The 22108-nt window shown below is 38.6% G+C and overlaps 2 protein-coding genes across 2 annotated transcripts in view; one reads left to right on the top strand and one right to left on the bottom strand.

Annotated features, from left to right (window-relative positions):
• Nucleotides 1–16706, top strand: part of DNAI3 (dynein axonemal intermediate chain 3) — a gene marked incomplete at both ends in the record, with an annotated part of 31428 nt that extends 14722 nt beyond the window's left edge. Inside the window, 18 exons of the mRNA XM_082766034.1 lie at nt 1865–2023; nt 2449–2648; nt 2955–3071; nt 3763–3953; nt 4841–4965; nt 5062–5151; nt 5612–5749; nt 6434–6562; nt 8410–8483; nt 10092–10239; nt 10989–11076; nt 12170–12300; nt 13099–13162; nt 13604–13734; nt 14410–14614; nt 15095–15186; nt 16125–16244; nt 16650–16706. Coding sequence (XP_082622160.1) covers nt 1865–2023; nt 2449–2648; nt 2955–3071; nt 3763–3953; nt 4841–4965; nt 5062–5151; nt 5612–5749; nt 6434–6562; nt 8410–8483; nt 10092–10239; nt 10989–11076; nt 12170–12300; nt 13099–13162; nt 13604–13734; nt 14410–14614; nt 15095–15186; nt 16125–16244; nt 16650–16706 — 2259 coding nt within the window. The remainder of the gene's footprint in view (nt 1–1864; nt 2024–2448; nt 2649–2954; nt 3072–3762; nt 3954–4840; nt 4966–5061; nt 5152–5611; nt 5750–6433; nt 6563–8409; nt 8484–10091; nt 10240–10988; nt 11077–12169; nt 12301–13098; nt 13163–13603; nt 13735–14409; nt 14615–15094; nt 15187–16124; nt 16245–16649) is intronic.
• The window catches only part of MCOLN2 (mucolipin TRP cation channel 2), a 76762-nt gene extending 56086 nt beyond the window's left edge, over nt 1–20676 (bottom strand). The window contains exons 1-3 of the mRNA XM_082765766.1: nt 20522–20676; nt 17718–17852; nt 17331–17445 (exon numbers count right to left, since the gene is read on the bottom strand). Coding sequence (XP_082621892.1) covers nt 17331–17341 — 11 coding nt within the window. The 5' untranslated portion in view covers nt 17342–17445; nt 17718–17852; nt 20522–20676. The remainder of the gene's footprint in view (nt 1–17330; nt 17446–17717; nt 17853–20521) is intronic.
• Between the last annotated feature and the right edge of the window lie 1432 nt (nt 20677–22108).

The following is a 22108-nucleotide window of genomic DNA, read 5'->3' as shown; positions in this document are numbered from 1 at the left end:
CATCTCTTGTAACTAAGTTCCTGCGGCATCTAGTAAAGGCTGAAGGTTCTCCTTAGTCCTCCATTTTGCTTTAATGTATTTGTAGAAACATTTTTTGTTGTCTTTGACGGCAGTCACCAGATTGAGCTCCAGATGAGCTTTGGCCTTTCTAATTTTGTCCCTGCACTGCCTCGCAACATCCTTATAGTCCTCCTGAGTGGCCCGCCCTCTTTTCCAAAGATTGTAAACCCTCTTTTTCCTCCTAAGCTCAAGCCACAACTCTCTGTTGAGCCAGGCTGGTCTTCTTCCCTGCCAGCTCGTCTTTGGGCACGTGGGGACAGACCGCTCCTGCACCATTAAGATTTCTTTCTTGAAGAGCGCCCAGCCTTCCTGGACTCCTCTGCCCTTCAGAACCGCCTCCCAAGGGACTCTACCAACCAGTGTCCTGAACAGTTCAAAGTCAGCCCTCCAGAAGTCCAATACAGCGGTTTTACTGGTCCCCTTCCTGGCTTCTCCAAGAATGGAGAACTCTACCATTTCATGGTCACTCTGCCCAAGACAGTTTCCAACCACCGCATCTCCCACCAGTCCTTCTCTGTTTGTGAAGAGAAGGTCTAGTGAGGCACCTCCCCTGGTAGGCTCACTAACCAGCTGCGTCAGGAAGCTATCTTCCACGCTCTCCAGAAACCTCCTAGACTGCTTTCTCTGGGCTGTGTTGTGCTTCCAGGATGTCTGGGAAGTTGAAGTCCCCCACGAGAACAAGCGCTGACAATTTCGCAACTTTTGTCAGCTGCCTGTAGAACTCCTCATCCGTCTCCTCATCCTGATCCGGCGGTCTGTAACAGACTCCCACCAGGATGCTTGCCTTGTTGGCCTTCCCGCTGATCCTAACCCATAAGGACTCAACCTTATCATTCCCAGCCTCAAGTTCTGCAACATCAAAACCCTCTCTGATATAGAGAGCCACACCACCACCCCTTCCATGCTGCCTGTCCCTTCTGAAGAGCCTATAGCCAGACATTGCAGCACTCCAGTCATGAGAGTGGTCCCACCACATTTCCGTGATGGCAACCAAGTCAAACCCTGCCTGCCCCACGATGGCTTCCAGCGCCTCCTGTTTGTTACCCATGCTGTGCGTGGTGTACACCATTGTGCAAGAGCTAGCGGTAGATCGCCGTTAGAGGAGGTTTTCGTATAGGCGGGGGGAATTGCTCTGCTCTGCCTGTGCGAACTGCCGCGCCACGCCCTAACTGCCCATCCTGTTTGCTGCACTCCTGGTCGCTCGCGCTCCCTCGTGAGGGCTGCCAGGTCCTGGCAGCTCCCTCAAGTGGGCTCGGTGCTGGAAAAAATTTGCCCTGCCTGTCCGATTCCCCGCTCCGCTGCAGAACACGTCTGCCCGGAGCCGATCGCCCGGGCAAGTCAAATAATAGCAGAAGATATATAGATTTCCCCTTGTGCTTTACATCACAGGAGAAGGTTTATGGTCAGATTATATAATTTTTCAACATGAGTTTCTCACCCAGCATTAGAAGTAACAATTAACAGAAAAGCAAATTGCAATTCCAGACAGGAAGGCCTAATGTAGAAAATCACTATAAATTCTTTTTATGTAACAGTGATTTGCTTTCAAGACAACTCTTGAATATAACATAACACTCCTTAGTATTTAAATATTAAATATGTAACATTTATTGGAAAATTCTAATGCACAAATGGATAAATGGGACCTAACCCAATTGAATGCAGGGGCACAGCATAGCCAGATTTATTGCACTGAGACAAAAGAATGTGCGAATGAAAACTGAATTTCAGGTATCTAGATCATACTTATCTTTCAGAAACACACTTTCAAAAAAACGTTATTTTTCACTGCTTGATGTCACAGCCTCCAGACACTGCAGAAGAAAAAGAAGAAAAAAGTGAAGAAGAAAAAGAAAGGACTCTGGAAGTCCATGCCTATAAGCGTTCTGTCCACAAACCATGGGTTTCCCTTGGCAGCGAAAAGGAAGTTGAAGAAGAATCTGTTAAAGGCTGTGTTACAAAGGTCAGAAATAACAAATGTAACAATCAAATATCACAAAAACAAATTTATAAGTTCCTTAAAAAGAAAAAGTTGGAAATTGAAGCTTGCAATCCTAGTTTTTGCTTGGAGTCTTTCAAAAACAAAAAACACAAAACACACAAAAAAGAGAACCATCAACTGTCACCAAAAACAAAGTGCTGCAGAAACTATTTTTTATGACTCTTTTCCTTTTAAGGGTCTCATCTAACCTGGTGTTGAACACCTCCAGGTACGGAGGCACTTGTACATAGCTGATTTATATAAACACTTGGAAATTTCACAATGCAGAAATATAAGTAAATTCAACCATCAACAGAACTAGTTCTACTATTATGAGTACTGCCATTTTACAGAATGGACCTTCCAAGAACTCTCTCCTTTGCTAACTTCAGAAATATTTTTTGCAGATTAAGTACATGTTTTCTCGAGCACGCGGGAAGTTTGGTGCACCAATTAGATTTACTGATAGGAATGCTTCACATGTGAAAGACAGTTATGTTGAATGCACTTCCTACCAAGACAAAACTTTCAGCATTAAACTGCTTGAAAGAGATGTGGGTGTACAAATGGTTCCAAAAGTAAAAGAAGCTAGTACTCAGACAAAATGGTAAGTGTGAGATATATTTTTCAGCTTGTTTACTAAGCTATGAACCGTTTCTGATCTCCCCTAATGTTATGCAGGTTAACTCAACTCTTCTGGACATGCTCTGTTACAAATTAAGAGAAGAGAATTGGATGCTCTGTCTGTATCTTCTTGCACTCCTTTCCAAAGAGATTCTAGAAAAAAAAGAAGCTTTTAGTTTTACATATTTATTTTTTAGCTTTTAGTTTTACATATTACATATTACATGGGTTTCTGCCTTTGAAGTTGTTTATATGCATACTCATTTTCAAATTTATTTCAATTGGTTAGGACCTATCCAAAAAATGCAGCCATGCAGTATTCTCCTAGACAGCTGTCAAATGAAGAGCTGGAAGAGAGTCTGTCATCTGAAAAACTGAAAGAATTTGTCACATCAGTACATTTAAGGTAAAGTTACTGCAGTGATATACTTTAAAGGCTGCATGAAATGATATACATGTAAAATCAAAGTGAGTGGAGTCAGAACTCTTGGCTGAGTGGACCATCAATCTAGTCAAACACTGAAGTGTTTTTTTTTCTCTTGCTTGTTCTTTCTTATCATCTTGCTTTTATTCTTTCTCTTGCTTATTATTTTAATATTAACAAATACTAACTTGATATTTGTGCCTAATTAAAATGAACATGAAATCTATACCACATTAATTTGAATTATAGCTTAAATTGGAATTACACCTGTTACAGTTGATAGCAATACATCTTTTCAAACAAGCTGCAAAGCTTATCTTTCAAACACTGCTCACTCAAGCAGAGAGTTATGCAGAAGAGACAAGGTGCTGTTCTACAGGCCCAAGTCATGGGACAAGTCCCACTTACTAACGCTTTTTGCACAAGAATTGGACAACTGCACAGTACTTGATGCGCACACAACTGGAGTCAAATTCTTGGTATAATTATTTTTTAAACGGGGAATAGTCTCCTTACAGTTGAGATGTATCACTGAGGAATTTTTCTTCTTAATAATATGGTCATAATTTTGTGTAAAACAAAAGCTGTCTCTTTACAGACATATTTGTGATTCTACTACTGAGTAGTCCTATCTGGATTCTTCAAAGTATTAACTGTTCTTTTTACAAAACAGAATGGAAATTGCATTGCAGCAGAATGAAATTATGAATGCCTTTTTTGATGACTGGAAGGCCCTAGCAGAAGATGAAAGCAGTTCTGGTGACAAGTCAGATGTCTATCTTCAAGCATACCAATCATTCACAGATCCACATTATCTCAAGGACAGAAGTATTAGCTGCGTCCGTTGGCATCCGACCATCCATGGTAATGATCTGAATCTCGAATGACATGTATTGCATGACTGCTATAAAATGTAAAATGTGCATCTTTCGTAGCCATTGACCTTTAAATTAAAAAAATAATAATAAACACAATTTTGTATGTCTAAATTGCCATTTAAGATAAAGTGAAAAATAATACAGACATTGTTTATGTAGGTCAGATAGGTCATGCAAAGCCTATCACACTAGCATAGAACTGGACTTTATAGGAGGGGGAAATTTCTCCCTTATGAGGCTCATTTAAGCAGGGCTGCAACTGTGCCAGGTACTTGTGGCACAGTTCTCTGTATTCACTGTTCTCCCCATGGCTGGGTCTCGTAGCATACCTAATATTTTTGAGGAATGTTACAGCTACCCTAGCATGTGGCTCTACCGAGTGCCAGGGAGCATCACGAGCCATATTAAATGTCTCCTCCTGCTCCCTACTTGGTATTACTACTCTAAAAAGCCATGTTTGAAAGCACTATTAATTTTCATATGAATGTCTTACTTGCACAGCATACTAACAGCAAACATTGCTGCCTGCATAGGAAATTAATTAAACTATGAAAGATTTGATTTCATGATGGGTAGCCAGGTCTACATGCCTGTCTTATCATTTCAGGTTCAGCATTACATGATCACAGATTAGTAGCAGAAAAGTTGAGTTTTATCCTGATCCTGAGCTTCCACAACACATTGATAGATAATTCTAACAGAAGTAATTTCTTCAAAGTCAATCTATAAAAAGAAAAATATAAATATATGCACTTTTTTATTTACCACTGTATTGGCAAGGGATAAATATAAGTCACTTAGCATAATTAATAGAATGTTGAAATTTGATTTTTGATTTGTCTCTTCTGAGAAAATTTGTTTTCTCTCAATCAGGGATAATAGCAGAGTCAGCAACACAGAGGTATTCTGATGAAGAAAGAATTAACCCTTCTGACAAATTATTGTTACAGGATTCAGTCATTATTTTTTGGAGCTTTTCTGACCCTACCCGCCCTCAGGTATTTAATCAGGACTTTCAAAAATTCCAAGTGTTCAAATAACAAGAGAACAATAAATGCTGTATTTCTCAACTACTGTTTTCTTCTGCTTTTTAGTTAATATTAGAATGTCCTCATGACATTTACTGCTTTCAGTTCAGTCCAAGTGATCCAAATATCATTGCTGGTGGCTGCTTCAATGGACAGGTATTAATTCTCTGTATAAGAATAAAGTTAGATATCTCTGTATTTTCTTACAGAATTAAAATACTGTAAGCCAAAATTCCATCACATTATTTATCTTATTATTTTCACTGTGAAATGAATTAAAGAAATTATTTAATCCTGTACTGAATTCTGTTAAGTTGTCTGATTATTCCAAAGTTCAGCCATTACTTCAAAATGGTTCTTTGCAGTTCATCAGTAAAAAAGGATAAAAATCAGGTATAGGTCAAACTGTGAAGACTTTTTTTTTGATGTAAGTGTGGCCTTTCAACTGATTGCATCACACTGAAGAGGCAATACTTCAGAAGACTTAAATTCTAGTACACAGTAAATTTCTCATTCCACTCCCCTCGCCCCCCCCCAAAAAAAAAAAATGTATTTGGAAAATGCATATTAATACAAAGAATGAAAAAAATCATAATACACTCATTTCTCATTATAGCTTGTACTGTGGGATACTTCTAAAAATGAAGAAAGGCTGCAAAATGCAAAAAGCATTACTGTTGGAGTCAAAAAGTCAGTTGTTAATATGGACAGTGCTTCCGTTGTAAATCCATCGGAGAACAACGATACATCTGAGGTGAAGACAATGAAACTTAGAATACAAGTTCGTAGGAAAAATGGGTGAAGGTGTCCTGGCTCAAAATAAGGGAGTAGATAATCTTTGCAATGGGATACTAAGCAGGATAAGAAACCTGATGGGTTCACGAAATAAACCCAATATCACAATATCATTTCCACCTGATTAGTGCAGCTTAATAGCTTCACTATGTTTTGTGCAGCCTTTGGCTTCACTAAGACTGCTCTTTATCGCGCATCAACATATACTCAACCCTTACCATATGAAGTCCATCAAATATGTATAGCATTTATTGCTTTATATAATACTGAAAATGACTCAGTATTTCACTGAAAATGAAAATGTATGGACAGAAAACAAAAGGTAGCTTGGAAGATGACAAACACATTTCAGTGGAATAAAACTATAAAGGGGAAAGACCTAAAAGCAGAGGAAAATCTAATACCTTACTGGATATGTGCCTGTAGAGCCACACTGGAATTCTCTTCAGAGCTTCATATTCAAATGCCTGTTTCAAGGCTTTCCATTTTTAGATGGTTGTACATTAGACCCCAAGAAAATTTTAGACAGTTTTGAAATGTGTGAAGAACCATTAATCTGTATGTAAAGTAAGTTTTTTCTCTGACAGGTTTACAATTTTATTTTGGAAATACACTAAGATAACTCTTTTTAAAACATTTCTAGCCATCATATATGGAAGACGATGAGAATGATACAGAGCCACCTTTAGTAAGATACTGCGCATGCTCTTCCATAGAGTGTAGCCATAAAACAGTGATTACAGATATACATTGGCTGCCAGATCATTTTGAGGTGAGTTTAAATACTTATTTTTCCACTTTTTACTGTTTTCCTACTTACTTCAGATCTTCATAGTGTAAGCTCAAGATGAAATATTAAAGGTTCAATTATTTGTAACAACTCTCATTACTTCTGGGTGCATTTTAAAATGCTAAATAATCTGTTGCTGCTTGTCCTGATCATTGTGTTTTACAACTGTGCTGTGTTTTCACGCTGATATGATTCTGTCAGTACTGGAAAAAAAACCTGTAGTTTTACAAAAAATGCAATTCAGAATTACAAGGCTAACTGTAAGCTTTCTGTACCTAAAACGTGCTGAATTTCTACTATGGGTAATCCCAGTCTGCCACCAAGAATTCAGAAAAGTAATTTCAATTACCTAAGTACTTAGGCACCTAAAAAGATTGCTATAGTAGTTAACTTAGTTTCTCTAGCTGCTGTGTACTCAACTCTTGTATTTTCTGTGATTTTTTAAAGCTCCATGGTACACAGGCTCAATGTAGTTAAAGGGTCCAAGTCTATTACAGGAGTATCAGATGTTCATTTGCTATCAGAGTTCTGCAATTTGTTGTACAAATTAACTTGAAAAGCAAAAGTAATCAAATGCAAAATGGCAGTGGAAAAGCAGGTCAAGAGGAAGAAAACTGACATCTTTGAAGGGTTTATGCAAATTAATCTATCAACATTTTTTGTGACCAAATATTTAAGACTTAGTAGATACTACAGTCCTTCACAACATGTCCAGAGAGGAAAACAGTGCACATATATCACAAAAAGAAAGCTGATACAATTAAACAATGATACAGCAGTACCCATGGGTTCTAAATGGTACCGGATATAAAACATGAAGAAAGGGATTGAATATAAGAATGCTAGTTTTATTTTACTTTTGTTTGTTTGTTTTGCCAAAGTTTAGACTCAGAAAGCTGTTTTCAAGTTCATCTGGGATAACAGATGCAGGAAAACTGGGCTTTATAAATAATAGTTATAAAGAAATCCCTTTCTTTGTCATTATGTAGGCGTATACAGTGGACCATACTTCTTATTACATAAACAAATTTGAGATGTATGTCAGCCTTTCCACAGCACTGCAGTTCCTAAAATCTGCAGTTTGTTAGTACATATAAAAAAAAAAAATCAAGATTATATGCAGAACATAATCCATCTTTGCATGGTTATAAGACTACCACTTAAACTCCAGGTTGGCCCTCATGAATGAAAACAACAGTAGAAATAGGCCTAAAAACCAACCAACCAACCAAAAAAACATAGCTGAAACTTTGCTGCACAGTTGATAAGTAGAGTTTAAGCCAGAAATAAATGTTTTTTTTGCCTACACTGAAGATCGTGTTTGATTAGGGCCTGTCATCAGTTGTTCCCTCTCCAACCGTTCTTCTGTATAAAACAATGACTACTCAGTACATAATTACTACAAAACCTGCAGTATCCCACATATGTAGTGATAACTTAAGAGAGATGACCACGGTGTGAACGGGGTTCCCAACACTTGAGATAAATTTGCTCTTTGGTTAAGCTGGATGAAAAGTTACAAACATGGTAATATAAGGAGGGCCTGACTCTCAATGGTTGCAGCAAGTTTTTATCCTGTTGATTTCTTCGAAATTTAGGCGTCTAGGAGGCAAAGCTGACATCATTTCACCTGAAGTACATTTGTAAAAATACCTTGACTATTATTTTAAAACTACAGGTTACTGAGCCCTGATTTCCAAACTTCAACCAAGCTGAAACAGTGACTTAATTCCTAGAAGACCATTTTATGTATTGAACTATATCCTTAGCAGAGTATGACTTTCATAGCTCACCTTCTTCTCCCCTGTAATTATTATTATTGCTTTTAGGTCAACCGAATGGGCATCACTTTTGAAAACAGAGCTGAAATTTGCGTCCAGCTTGTGACCTGCTCCCCTGATTGGTATATGCAATGCCTACTTTCTTTACCAGATGTCTTCCAAATTCCTTTGGAAAGCTTTATGGAACATACTCCATGATACTAGCACAATTCTGGATTCCTGTCAGCCTGTCCTAAATAGTTAAAACATAGTGGTACACAAACACACCAAGTTTAAGCCCTTTTCAGTGATGGTATTAAGGGTTCATTAACTGAACAACCTCACATGTACACCTCTATATTCTGTGCTTACCAGGTGCTGGCTGCACATGCCCGGAGAGCCAAATCACCACATTTATATATTTTGTACGTATGAGTCACATAAGATTGGGAATCTTGCACAAAAAACTGTCAAAGATTTTGAGGCCACATAAATAGCGTAAACTATATTTAAAGATGGAGACTCAACTGGCAAAATTATTTGGAATGAAACTCCTCTTTTGTCAACGACATAATCATGAAGGTTATGAGCAAATATTACCTTATGTGAAAGGCAGGGGGACAGAAAGCAAGAAGTGGAAATACGTGTATAGCTTTCATGATGGTGAAAGGCTTACAGCTAGGCTCAATCAAGTATTTGCTAGTTATATCAAAAGGAGGATCTGTAAAAAGACAGCAAAATTTGCTAATAATAGGAGTTATTTTTCCTAATCAAAATCAGAAAAGGCTTCAAAGAATTAAGTTGGAAGAATGATTGCAAATACAACTGTCCATAAGCTTGCACTGTAATGCAATGCTGGTAGTGCATGTGGAAGAAATAATTGTAAACTACTCACGTAACAGGTCTCCACATTAATAGTATGCACCTAAAGAGCAGGGGAGTCACTGTAATATGGTCCTTGAAGAGCATGGGTCCCTGGGCAACTTCTGTAAGCAAAGCAAAGGTATCAGTGATGAGGCAAATTATCATCTATGCCAATTCAGTGAGTCAATGCCCAGAGGAGAACAGAAGGAACAATTACAGGGCTGAAAACTCCAATGGTATGGTACATTCAAGCAAGTAGGGCCATTTGTCTTAAATATCAGCAAATAAACTGGCACATACAATAATTGGTGATGAGGTTTGATCTGCATTACTGTATTACCTGATAGAGGGTTCTGCCCATTCCTCTGAGCCTCCAGTACTGGCCCAGTCAGAGACAGAATATTGATTTTGATCAGCAAATATGATATCTGTATTTTTAGGCTATATTAGCATGTGCCTGCTATTACAGCAAACTAGGCCCATCACAGTTGTGTAACAGCCTCATGATCTCGACCAGGAATGGATTTCAGCTTCCTAACCATTCTTTTAACTAACTGTGGAGAGCCCAAGTAATCACACTGGTCAACAGATAAGAATTTCACCTAGGTAATGCCATTAACTTCACCCAGTAACTTTTCATAAGCAAACTGTATGAATGCCATTTGGCTGCCCTGGTAGAGTTACAACTGATAAAATGTTGAATAAATGAATAATTACCTTTTTTTTTAAACGATGGCTTAAGTATTTAGCATTTGCCAGCATTTCAGGGTCTCTATTGCTAAGTTTGAAGATGAAAGGGTAAAAAAAAAACATTTTAAAAATGCATTGAAAGTTACCCCTGACTTTAAAACAGAAACAGAATATAATACTATACAGTCATTTTGCAGCTTAATATTGTTTTGGGATATTCGAGTCACCAAAATTCCCGGCAAGCCTTTGTTTGAAAAAGCAAAAGAGAAGAAAATTTTTGATATGCCTCCTGGAGTTCCAGATACCTTTAAGCACCTAGCTCTCAGCTGGAAACCTCTCCTAAAGGTAGTGTACACTAATATAGAACAGTAGGACCAAACCAAACTGTAGATATAGCCAGTACTCCATAGGAATGTATTATTTTGCTTCCCAACCCTTTATGTTTTCCACAACATTGCAAGGTTCCTCTGGATTTCCTTCTAATGATGAAAGGCTTCAAAGTTCCTCTGAAACTTCAATACAAAGTGTTCTGTAACGTTAGCATGATGATGTCTTAAAAACTGTGTTAATGCAAAAGCAGTTGTAGTAACATCGCATGTTGTTGTCAGCCCTTTCAACCACTATCGCGGGGGTCACAAACTGTGAAACATGTCATGATCAACAGGATCTTAATTACTGGTAACCCAACAATCAAAGTCTGATGAAAGTGGTCATAGCAGTTTGTGTGGGAAAGTAAATGAAGGATGAAAATAATAACATTTAAAAACAAAAAGGAAAAAAAGAGAAACTGATGACCTGTTCTGCTCCGAATAGCTGCAGCTAGTACAGTCACTGAAAAAGCAGGACCACTAGAACCATTTTTTGTTTGTTTCTTAGAAACATAGCAGAAGTCTTATAAGGAAAAGCTAACACAAGAGAAACTGCAAATTTGCAGTTGTATGCACTTGCAAGTGAGGCAACAAATGCTGTTTGTGCAGTATTACAAACATACCACAGACTGAAAAGACCTCTTTCATTATGGCAGAAAGTAATTTAGTCCTGTAGGTACAAACCATCTGACAAAACAAATTATCAAATACTTTTTTTCTGAACAGATAAACCTGTGCAAGAGTGATACCAGAATGGAATACAGTCCCATCAAAATTTGTCTACTGGAACAGCATCATCATTACAAAATCTTAGGTAATATTTTTATTACACCTTATTGGAAAAAATGATTTTAATAAACTTGTATTTCAGTATGTATATAATGAAAGCAAAGCAACAAAATCTTCTACAGCATCTGGAGAAAAAGGTTTCTTAAATATACTGGTATTCAAAGTGGAATATACATATATTGACTATGAAAACATATCCACATATTGACTACATAAGAGCAGTTCTGTATCCACAGTAACTGCTGCATTTTGCTCAATAGCCCATGCAAGTCTTCCAGTCTCTTAACTCTTGAAATAGTACGTCCTTTTCAGTCCATGCAGAAAAGTACCTTTAGGAAACAAATTCCTGAAGTAACAGCATATATTGTATGCATTTGGATAGAGGTATCCTAGCACTTCACATTCTGTAATAGATCAGTTCTCACTGTGTTACTTTGCAGTAAGGACACACTCCTGATCCCACTGTAAAGCTGGCTTGCTGACACACAGCATGAGAGGCTGCCCAGCTAAAACACAGACTGCAAACCATGCCAGAGGTTTTAACAAACCTTCCTGGAGGTTCAGTGCTCAGTGTGTGCCGCTACCCACGGAGTGCTGGAGGCAGCTGGCACCAGTCAGAGATGGCTGCTGCAAACAGGAGCTGACAAGGGAAGGTGCAGGGGTATCAGAGAAGCTGATTAACACTGATGATGAAGAACAGAAGTACTATCCTAAGTACTTGTCTCACTACTGGAAGCACAGACCTCCTGTTTCCCTGTGCAAAGGAATTGAGAGACCATCTGCTCCTGCCCAATGGGTGTCTAACCTCCTGCTGGAAATTGTCACTGCAGAAAGGGTCACGCTTAAAGTACCGGCATGGCAGGATTAGACCACAAGTCCTGCTCTGACAGAGAGAACTGAGCTATTCTAGCATTCCCATCAGCTGCAGCCCCAGTATCAGGGAAAGATTTTCCAGGGAAGCAGCTAGCCTGCAGGACTGCTGCTTTACTTGGCAGTTGTTCTTTCTCTCTGCTCCTGGAACTCCCCTTATCTATAAACTACCTTTATAAGACAAAGGAATTGTTTGATCTGGTAACTTTTCCGGTAAAATAAATAAATGTATCTATATTGTTTCCCAGATAAGGCACAATCTACGAACAAACAAAAGGCATTTGCCAAAGAGAAACCATATGCAAAGATGAGTGTTCCTTCAAAGAAACCTCTGAAAGCACTAGAGAGTATCTCCAACAACTTTTTTGTTGGAACTAAAGTAAGTGAAAGTAGTAAGTTACTAAGAAAATGTTAATAAAAGATCTCTGTTGTTTAGTTTTTCAGTCTTTCAGGGCTTACAGAAATGTACATACCTACATGTTTTCTTCAGGTGTTAACTAAAAAGATCGTTCTGGACATGCCATATTTAACTCTCACTTTAATACATTTAGGGACATGATTAAAACAATAATAAAAGCCCGTGTTTGCTAGACTGTGAACCCTTACTTCAAGGGCAGAGTTAGAAGACATTTCCAGAGTGCATTGAATTTAACTACCTGACATCAAGAACCAAACAGTACTTCCTTATTCCAAAACCCAGATTAGTAATACTTTTTCTAGTGTTTCCTCAAATATCTGATAGAAACAATACTACAATTTCCTCCAGAACTTAAATTTTATTCTAGGAAGCCCTAGCTACTCATAGCTCTGTACCTACCCTATCTATCTAAAATTCCAAAAATTTATCCCACTTTTAAGTTCATGTGGAAACAAACATTAATCTTTCACCTACCCTTCTTGTTTCCACCACCATTTCCCCAAATACTTGGGTGCCCAGTTCTGCAGGAAGGACTGCCTACATACATCATAAGTAAAGCTGTTTTGGTAACACAAAAGTGAGAAATGGTGATCCAAAAGTTTAGCGTTTTTTCACTCATTGGCTGCAACTTTTTGTTTTAACTTACCAAGAACATATTTAATAATGGCTATAATTAAGTCACAGCTTAAAAACAAACCATTTTGCTCTATGACATCAAGCTCTAAAGTTAGTATTTACTTGATTTTTCTGGCATTACAGGATGGAGAAATGATCTATTCTGACTGGAAAATAAAAATCGATAGCAACTCAGGAAAACCAGTTAGTAAGTTCATGTTTCTCAACACCTGTTTAAACCTTAATATACTGCTAAATTTAAAGTCTTTGCCCATATACGCTGTCTTCTTAAGGTTCTTGCTCATTCTTCCGTTCTACTGAGGTGGTCTCAGTGACGACACCAGGGTTCAGCAGGACATGCTCAAGACTGCATGCAGTTTAGTTGTCGCAACAGAATAGCGAAAACTCTCTCCAGTGTCATAGGTGTGTTGCTATGTACCTACTGGCACAAATCAGGGAAGTCTTACTTCACAGTAACTAGATTTGCTGCAATTCCAATTTCTATACCATGTAAGCAAAAGAAACAAGGCTAGTATCTTTGAGGCCTGTGCTGAATGCTACATCTCCATATCCCCCCCACTTAACTCTCGTTGTGTTGACAATCATGGAAAGCACTAGTTATAAGCAAATATCTTTTTCATTCTGTTAGGTAAGAAGCCCTCTCATAAATACTTCATCCATGACGAAGCTGTGAACACCGTCCAGATATCTCCCTTTTTTAAAGACATTGTTCTAAGTGTTGGAGGCTGGAATTTTGCCATTTGGAAAGAAGGTGTTACAGTAAGTTACTTTAAAATGTCTGTAACGTAATTGATAGAGGTACAAAAGATACCTATAATAATAGCTTCACAGACCACTTTCAGAACTGTTTGTATATCACAAAGCTTGATAGCTTAGAAATAAATTAGGTATAAGAAAAGCTTTTCCCTTTTCTTCACATCAGAAAAGCTGTTTTAGAAATAGCTTTGTAATCTTGACATTTACAGACAGAATGGAGTGACCTTTAATACTAACTTCGTAAAAGCCATAGCTTCTCGACAAATTATTTCTGCTGCTAGAAAATCAAAGAATATAGGCAAGGTATGCTAAGCAAGTCTGAAGAGCACTTATTTAGGATGCAGTCTTTTCGTCAGCTGAAAACATAAAAACATGGGCTTTTTTGTTTGTTTTTGTTGTGTAGGGGATCCAGGTTATCTGCACTTGGCAAAATCTCAAGACCACAGACTTTAACAGCAGATAGACAAATTATCTTAATAGACAAAGTGAGATACCAGGTGTTTTTTTTAATCCCCCATATTTCTCCTAATCACAGGTGATACAGATTTTGCCACCTGTATTATTTTGTAATAGGATCATTTAAATTATGAATGTTCTCAAATTATAGGAAATTTAAGGTAGTGAATGGACAGTATTGTTTGATTGCTGGGTCTCATCTTTGTTTTGAAAAAAATTAAGGATGGACCTATTCTCGAGTCAAGCTGCATGACACAAAGATACACTACAGGACACTGGTCCTTAACAAGACCAGGAGTTTTCTTCATTGGCAGAGATGATGGAAATATAGATATCTGGGACTTACTGAAGAAAACTCATGAGCCATCTCATTTCCAGAACATCTCTGAATCAACAATCACCTGCATCAGCCCCTGGATTGCCTCACGTATGTTGGTGTTGATCACACTTTATTGTGCTTTGTTTTATGTATGTAAAATGGCCCATTACTCCAAAGCACATTACTCTTGCTACATCCTATACAGCAGATAAGTACATACTTCCACTAGTTGTATGCTGCACTGTACACAGAAGTGCATACACCACATTTTAAGCATATTAAGTGTATTAGGAAGGCATAAAGCAACTAAAAATTTTAATTAAAAAAAATCAACAACAACAAAATAATTTGAAAAAGTATAAGCTTTAAAGGGAATTTAATTTGTTAACAAATTAAGAGCAATAAAGCTGTGCTTTTGCCTCAGTGACCAATAAACCAAGAAGACCACAAAATAATTCTTTGTAGTTCTTTGCACTATCCATATTAGGAGACATCAGTTCTCATATTAAAAACTAGACATTTCATGGTTAGGTGGAGGTATGTATTACTGTTGGAATTCAGATTATGTTTTTGTTAAATATCTTTCAGCAAAGCAGCAATTTCTTGCTGTTTCTGATGATTCTGGAGTACTGCATGTTTTAGAAATCTGTCCGATATTAAGCCAGTCTTCCAGCAATGAGGTTGGTAATGATTTTAATTTATCTCTGTGACAACTTATCCTGAAAATTCCAAAACAGAAACAGGCCTGGCTGAAAAATCTTGCCTTCAAACGTGTCATGATTAGTTTGAGATAAGTAGGCCATATTCTCCAAGGATCATTCATAACAAAGCTGACTGCACAGGTCCCTTAAGAGACACCTAAAGGAAACCCAGGTGACAGCTGGCAGAATTCCACAGCTCCAACCTGCCTACATGAAAACACGGTGACAAATGCTTTGTGCATAAAATGACACCTGCTTTCATACATTAAAGTAATGTTATGTGGTGCATAGTAATACAAATATACTGAGTTTCTCTTTCTTTAATCTTCCCAGCCCTAGAGCAAGCTAGGGTCTTTGTATTACCTAGTCTATCAGTCTTACCTGCTACCAAGTCTGTTATTTTTATACACAAAACTTTCAGCTCATCTTATCCCAGTTCTAAATCTTCCATATAGATGTTGAAGTAGTTTATAAGCAGCCCACAACAGTTTGCTGTGTACAGAGCTACAGTATGTTGCAATGTAAAACCAGGTGAGCCGCCAAATTTTAGTAGAACCTTTCCAAAGTAAAGTAGGAGTGGGCTACATGCTATAACTACTGAAAAACATTGCTTCTGCCCAAATTATGAGTGTTTTGGATCTACACAACTTAGGCCACAGAATTATGAATTCTGTGTAATAAAATTCAGTGTAAATAAAGTTAATTCAGTGTAATAAAAATCACTTAACCCTATGCCTATTTGTATCCAAAATTAACTGGTTTCTATCCATATCTTCACATTATTTTGCAACAAATCATTTGGATGAATAGAGATCTATATTCCTAAAATAGATAATTTGTTAATGCCATGCAGATCATCAGCAGTAATTCCAAGTCTTTAGGTTTGTAACAAGACTTGTTTGTCATTGTGTTAATAGCAGGCCAACGTACTTGATTATTTTGAGAGAGAAGTCAAATACCTGAAGAATTACGAAAAATACCAAGAGTTTCAAGCCAAAGAAAGAACAGAAAAGGAACAGACACAGATGGAGAAAACAGTATGTTATATTTGGAATTAAGAAAACTTCCTTTGTTTCCTTAGATCTTTAAAATGCACCTCTTTTGCCTAGGCTATTTCCCACAGTATTTTCAAAAATCAGGATGTATATATTCAGAATGATTTAGCAGCTCCTTATTTCTTATTTGTCATGGTTAGGATTAGAATAGACAGTCCTGGTTCACTTTTTTTTTTTCTTCCAATAAGGATTTTGCCTATGCATTCTTTGGTAGATGGTTTTATAGTACCAGCTAACAAACCAAGAAAACGACAATTCAGTTAACATAGCCCTGTCCAGTAATTTGTGATTGCATTTAATACTATCCACTGGAAGGCAATGGAGTGTTTGCTTTTGTATTTCAAAGCTGAACAGTGAATTATTGCCTTGTTTCTGTTCTTCCTTCAGAGTGTGGCTACTAAACAGAAAACTAAAATAGACGGAGGAGCAAGAAAATGCAGATAAGGTGTTTCTGGAGCTGGAGAAGCAGATACTAATGGATTTAGGAAGAGTAAATGAACCAGAAATACCTTACTCACAAGATGCTTAATGCTCATTATCAATTTGAAAAATAGTAACCTTTTTATTTCAAGGCCTCTTTGTTTCAGTAGAACATTTTTAGCTTCAGAAATAAAGCATCTCACACTTGGAGGTTATTGTTCCATTAATTTTTTACTCACAAAGTGGTTAGAGAGCAACTGCTCTGGGCATAATTCTTCCACTATCTTCATTAAAATAGTTATTATGAATATTCCATCTGTTTAAGTAGTAGGGTTTTTGTTTGTTTAAGTTCTGTGTCCATCAGGACTCAATAAACTATAGTAATCTTAAACAAGTTAACTGATCAAATCAACATGCCAGTATTCACCCCTGCAATCCAATATCCACTTGCTCCCGTCAGAAGGGAATTGATTCTGTTTCAGTAGTTACACACACATAGGCCATCCAAATTCTGCTACTCTCCTCCCCCAAGGATCTCCCTCATCCCCAAAGTACTCCTCTTGGATAATTACATACAAGCAGTAGTTTTCTGAGGTGTCCAGGACATCACCTGCTCTGGAGATACAGTGACAGATACTCAAAACCTACCTGGATGCCATCCTGCGCAATGTGCTCTAGGTGATGCTGCTCAGCAGGGGAGTTGGACTGGATGATCTCCAGAGGTCCCTGCCAGGTCAGGTCAGCCATTCTGTGATTCTGTGATCTGAACATGCTGTCATAAGCATGACAAATTTTGCGGCCTGAACCACTTTTACTCACTATCATTGAATTACAAAATGAATGCTATTTAAGCCTGGGTAATACTTCAAAAACAGAAAACCAAAACTATAAAATACATTGTTATGTGACTGGAATCAGTACAGTTTAGAACAGCTTTTACTAAGCACGCTGCAGCTGTTGTGTGCTTGTACTTCCGTCAAAAGAATTATTCTTGAGGGAGACTGAACTGTGTTATAGAGCAGTTTTGTTACTTACCAGTGTAAATGAGTAACTGCTCATTAATATTGATGTTCGTCCACCATCCACAGAGCTGACTCTTTCCACACACAGTGCTCTGGTTGCTGTTTGGTATCCAATAGCCAGGTCAGACAGCACGTAACTTAGTACAGCCTGTCAAGTGGAAATTAAATCCATCAGAGGAGGACAGATTAAACTCTATACGGGCAAATTCACTCTTTCCATGACTCACCCAACTGTTTGAGGGTCAAAGACTCCTGTCAAACAAACATCCATATGGTCAAAGCAGAAACCAAAGCACAAAAGAAAACTGACACACAAGGGATTTGCAGAGAGGAACAGCAGCTGACAAGCAATCACCAGATCCAGTGCTGTGCTTCATCAGAGCAAAACGTGGCCAGTCACAGAACAGGAGCACTGTGAGCCTCTTGTGTCCCAAAATCAACTCTGCAGATTGGTTTTAGGTAGTGTTAAAAACGTCCCCCCTGAATTTCCTAAAGGCCAGGCTTTCTCTCCCACAATACTTTTCTCACTTGGAACTTCAGTCAGATTTAAGGTAGATTTGGAGCCAATGGATTGGATTTGGTTTGAAAAATAGTCTTTTGTTAATTTGACGTTTAAATATTATAATAATATATCTTGCCCCTCATATTAAACTACCTGTAAATTAAAACCAAAGAAAATTCAACAAGCCTGTCCCTAACACCTGCAACAGTGTTTGTAGTCGGAGTTCAAACAGGAAGAGAGCACAGTTCCCCTGCTAAACCAATATTTAACTAACAATCTGATTCATACAGACATGTAAATATCCCACAGCTGACTAATCACAAAGCTCTGCTCTTGGTTATAAGATCGGGATTTCTCTAGAACACCTCCGCGGATCATCTTTCACAGGTTTTTGATTAACAGGGCTGCCAACTGCATATACATTAAAGTCAGCCATATGGCCTTGACTTGCCTGGAAAGCCCCAGTTGTCTCCACTCCTTCACAGCTCTGTAACTGCCACTTACACACAGCAGCCTCAGCGCGTCCCTATTCCTCCCGTGCAAGAAGAGCAAAACCTGTCTTCCTTGTCACCTGAGCTGCCTTCCACCGCCCTGTTATCAGCACAGGCTGGCCATGGCCAGCACGTTGCACCCAGCCCTCCCAGATTTCAGAAGAGGCTGCTGTAAGTGCATATCTCTTGTCTGGAAACATTTTCCCATGTTTCCAGACAAGAGATATCCCAAACCTGCTCACACCAGCTGAGAGTGCAATCCTAATTAACCTCTGTGGGAGCTGGGCAGGAACAACCAAGTCTCACTGCCCTTCACACATTTTACATTAAAAAAAAAAAAAAAAAAGGTGCAGAAAGAGGTACTTTGTTAAACAGCACCACAGCATTAACCTGGCACAGGTGCCCTCTTTACAGTTTTGATTATCAGGTACTCCTGAATGTTAAGAGTCTTGCAGTTATTCTAAAAGAACCCAAGACCCTCAGGCCCTGTTCTGGGCATGCAACCCTGAGGTCGTCAAGCGAGGCTCAGGCTTATTCCCTTCAGGACTACACCCAGGCACTGGCTGGCAGCCCAGGTGGCTCCCTCACTCCCAGCATTAACTACAGTCCGTGGACAACCTGAAGCACTACCATGGCCAGCCAGACTTCAGTGCAAAACCCAGCAAAAGTTAAATGAACACAGCAAAATAAAGCCTTGTTTTGCAAGTTGGAAGACAGCCACATTTCAGCTGAGTTTTCCTAACAATGAGATAAAGGAGGCAGCAAAAAGGAGGTAGCAGATCAACCCCACAACGGAAATCGAGCAGCTTCCCGGAGAGGCATTTTCCTCCTAATCTATGCTAGCAAATAATACGAGAGACATGAGATTAAACATCCCATCGTGATCTTTGAACATCCAGGATTACATTAGAGAGGATAAAAGGATAAAAATATCTGTAGGGTATGCTTTGCATTATCTTGTGGAGGCTGTTACACAGACAAATTCTGCCTAGCCAATGCTGTTGTTGTGACAATATACAAGATTTCCTGCATGGCTCTGAAAAAGCCAAAAAAGTGAAAACAGTTTAAATGTCATTCTGCACAATGCAGTGAAACCAATACATTCTAGTTACAATTAAAAGTAAGATGTCCCACACACCAAATAACCACCTTTCAACTGTTTCTAGCTCCATGGACCTAGATAAAGACTTCTTATTCCAAAAGACGGTCTCATTGTTAAGAAAACCCTGTACCTTCAAACTGGGAAGAGGGTGAGGGGGTTAAGACCTGGCAACAGAAATAGCAGATGTGTCTCTGGCTTATCAGATTTATAGATTTATTCTGTAAAATCCCTGAATACCTACTTCTGCTAGGGATGTTCCCCTTTATTTTTAGAACATGTCTGAATAACTGCAGCTATGTTTCTTGCCTGTGCATTAATAAAAACCCATATGCATTATGCATCTGGGAAAAACAGATTGAAGACCTGAACCCCTGATTGAAGCCAACCCCAGGCTACACTGCCACCCCCTTGACATCCCATACAACCTGTACCCATCCCTTGCCCACTCCCGTAAGAAGCCAGTTTGGGAAGCTGGAAAAGGTTGGAGAAGCGATTCGGTGCCAGCTGGAGCAGCCACACAGCCCTGCACACCCTTTACAGCACCGGCACACGGGACTCGGCTGTACCACAGGGCCAGGGCTGCTGCAGCACAGCACTGCAGAAATTGGCATGTTAGAGACCTAGCAGGGAGGCTAAACCACGTAATCAATTATAAACCATTTTCTGGGCATTACAACAAGTACTGACGACCACAGACAGTCACGAAGATCCATCTAGCTTACCAACAACTCCCCAGGAGCAGCCAGTAACTGTGGTTGGAGGGAAATAGTAGAAGAGCAGTTAAGTCCAGCAAGTCCTTTTCCTGTTACAGCCTCACAGCCTTCTCCAGTCACAGATGTGAAGTCTTCCCTAACTGTCAAGCAGCATTTGGACAATCCTGTTTAAACAAACAGCAATGGATTAAAATACTATGAGTTACCCTAGTATATCTGAACCTGTGTTAAGTGTATTATATCTTTAACATTTGGCAACAGAGTTGCACAGACCTACAGACCCATTTCCTCTTTTCCCTGGGGAAACCTTACAAACTTACTATCTTAGCCAAATCCTACAAACTAAGATTCTTGGCTGCCACCCAGGCCAGCACATGTACATCACTGGCCAGACCCAAAAACACCAGAAAAAACACTACCTGTGTATAACAATTTGTCTCTGTGATTTAGGTGCAAATCTTGGAACTGTTTCTGTGAGAACACCTGCGTTCATTCTCTTCACCTGGGAGCTTGCACCTGAAGGAAGTCCACGCGCCCCAAGGACATCAGCTCTGAACTCAGCTGCAGGCTCTGCCCACTGCACTTAACCTCTTCCAGTCGCAGTAGGAACCCCTGCAGAACAGAAGCTGCTCTTTGATGTCAAACCAAGTTACACCAAGGAGTCAACAACAACCATTAGTAGTGAAAAATTTCTGCCCATGCCCACAGGGTTCAGTAGAAGCTCTGCCCTGCAAAGCCCAACAGCCCAAGGCTGTCCTTTTCTATACACAATGCTTGTTACTATCTTGGTAGAAGCAAATTATTTTAATTTCCTCACTTGGTGTTTCTAGATTAGGGTAATTCCCACACTAATCTTGTTCCTTAAGAATCTGCAACAATCCTAAAAAGGATGCAACCTGACTTATATAAGATTATATAAGCAACTATATAAATATAATAGTATCTAAGAGTGCATATACCTCATATAAAGTACAACATAAAACAAAAATACCACTCAGGAAATCTCATTAAAAGAGGGGTTTCTAGGATACAAAGTGTGTTGTACAAGTTGCTATAACTAGAACAAATAACAAATCAAATGTTTCATTTCAATAATACCAATACTAAATTGTCTTTGCTTGACTATATTTTAATTATCTCATTAGATTAATGGTAATACAGTTTTATCAGGTCATTATTTCCCATTGCAAGATTACCGTATTAAAAGTTGACAGAACAGCACAGTGCTGTACCGAGTGACGTCTTCCTGCAGGAAAAGCTCTGATATATTCAAAGGCACTCATTTGCATCATCTTGATTACTAAAAACAATTAAAAATGAATGTACCATTTATCAAATAGCTTTAAAAAACACAAACACCTTTTAACTAGTGCTAATAAATTTACATACCCAGTGCAAGACAGGGTACAATCAAAAGCTGCAGCATCCTGCAATAAAACATATAAAGACAGAACTGCTGCTAAAATACTAGTTTGGTGACTTCTTCGGAATATTATTCCTTCTGGATTTAAGAACATTTTCTTTCTCTCTCTCTCTCTTTTTTTTTTTTTCTTTTTTTTTTTAAATTGTGTAACTGAAATGCTGATCAACCTAGAG

This window comes from Aythya marila (assembly GCF_965140915.1).
Source record: "Aythya marila genome assembly, chromosome: 8".
Lineage (NCBI taxonomy): Eukaryota > Metazoa > Chordata > Aves > Anseriformes > Anatidae > Aythya > Aythya marila.
The sequence above is the reverse complement of the archived record's forward strand: the minus strand, read 5'-3'. Positions and strand labels throughout refer to the sequence as shown.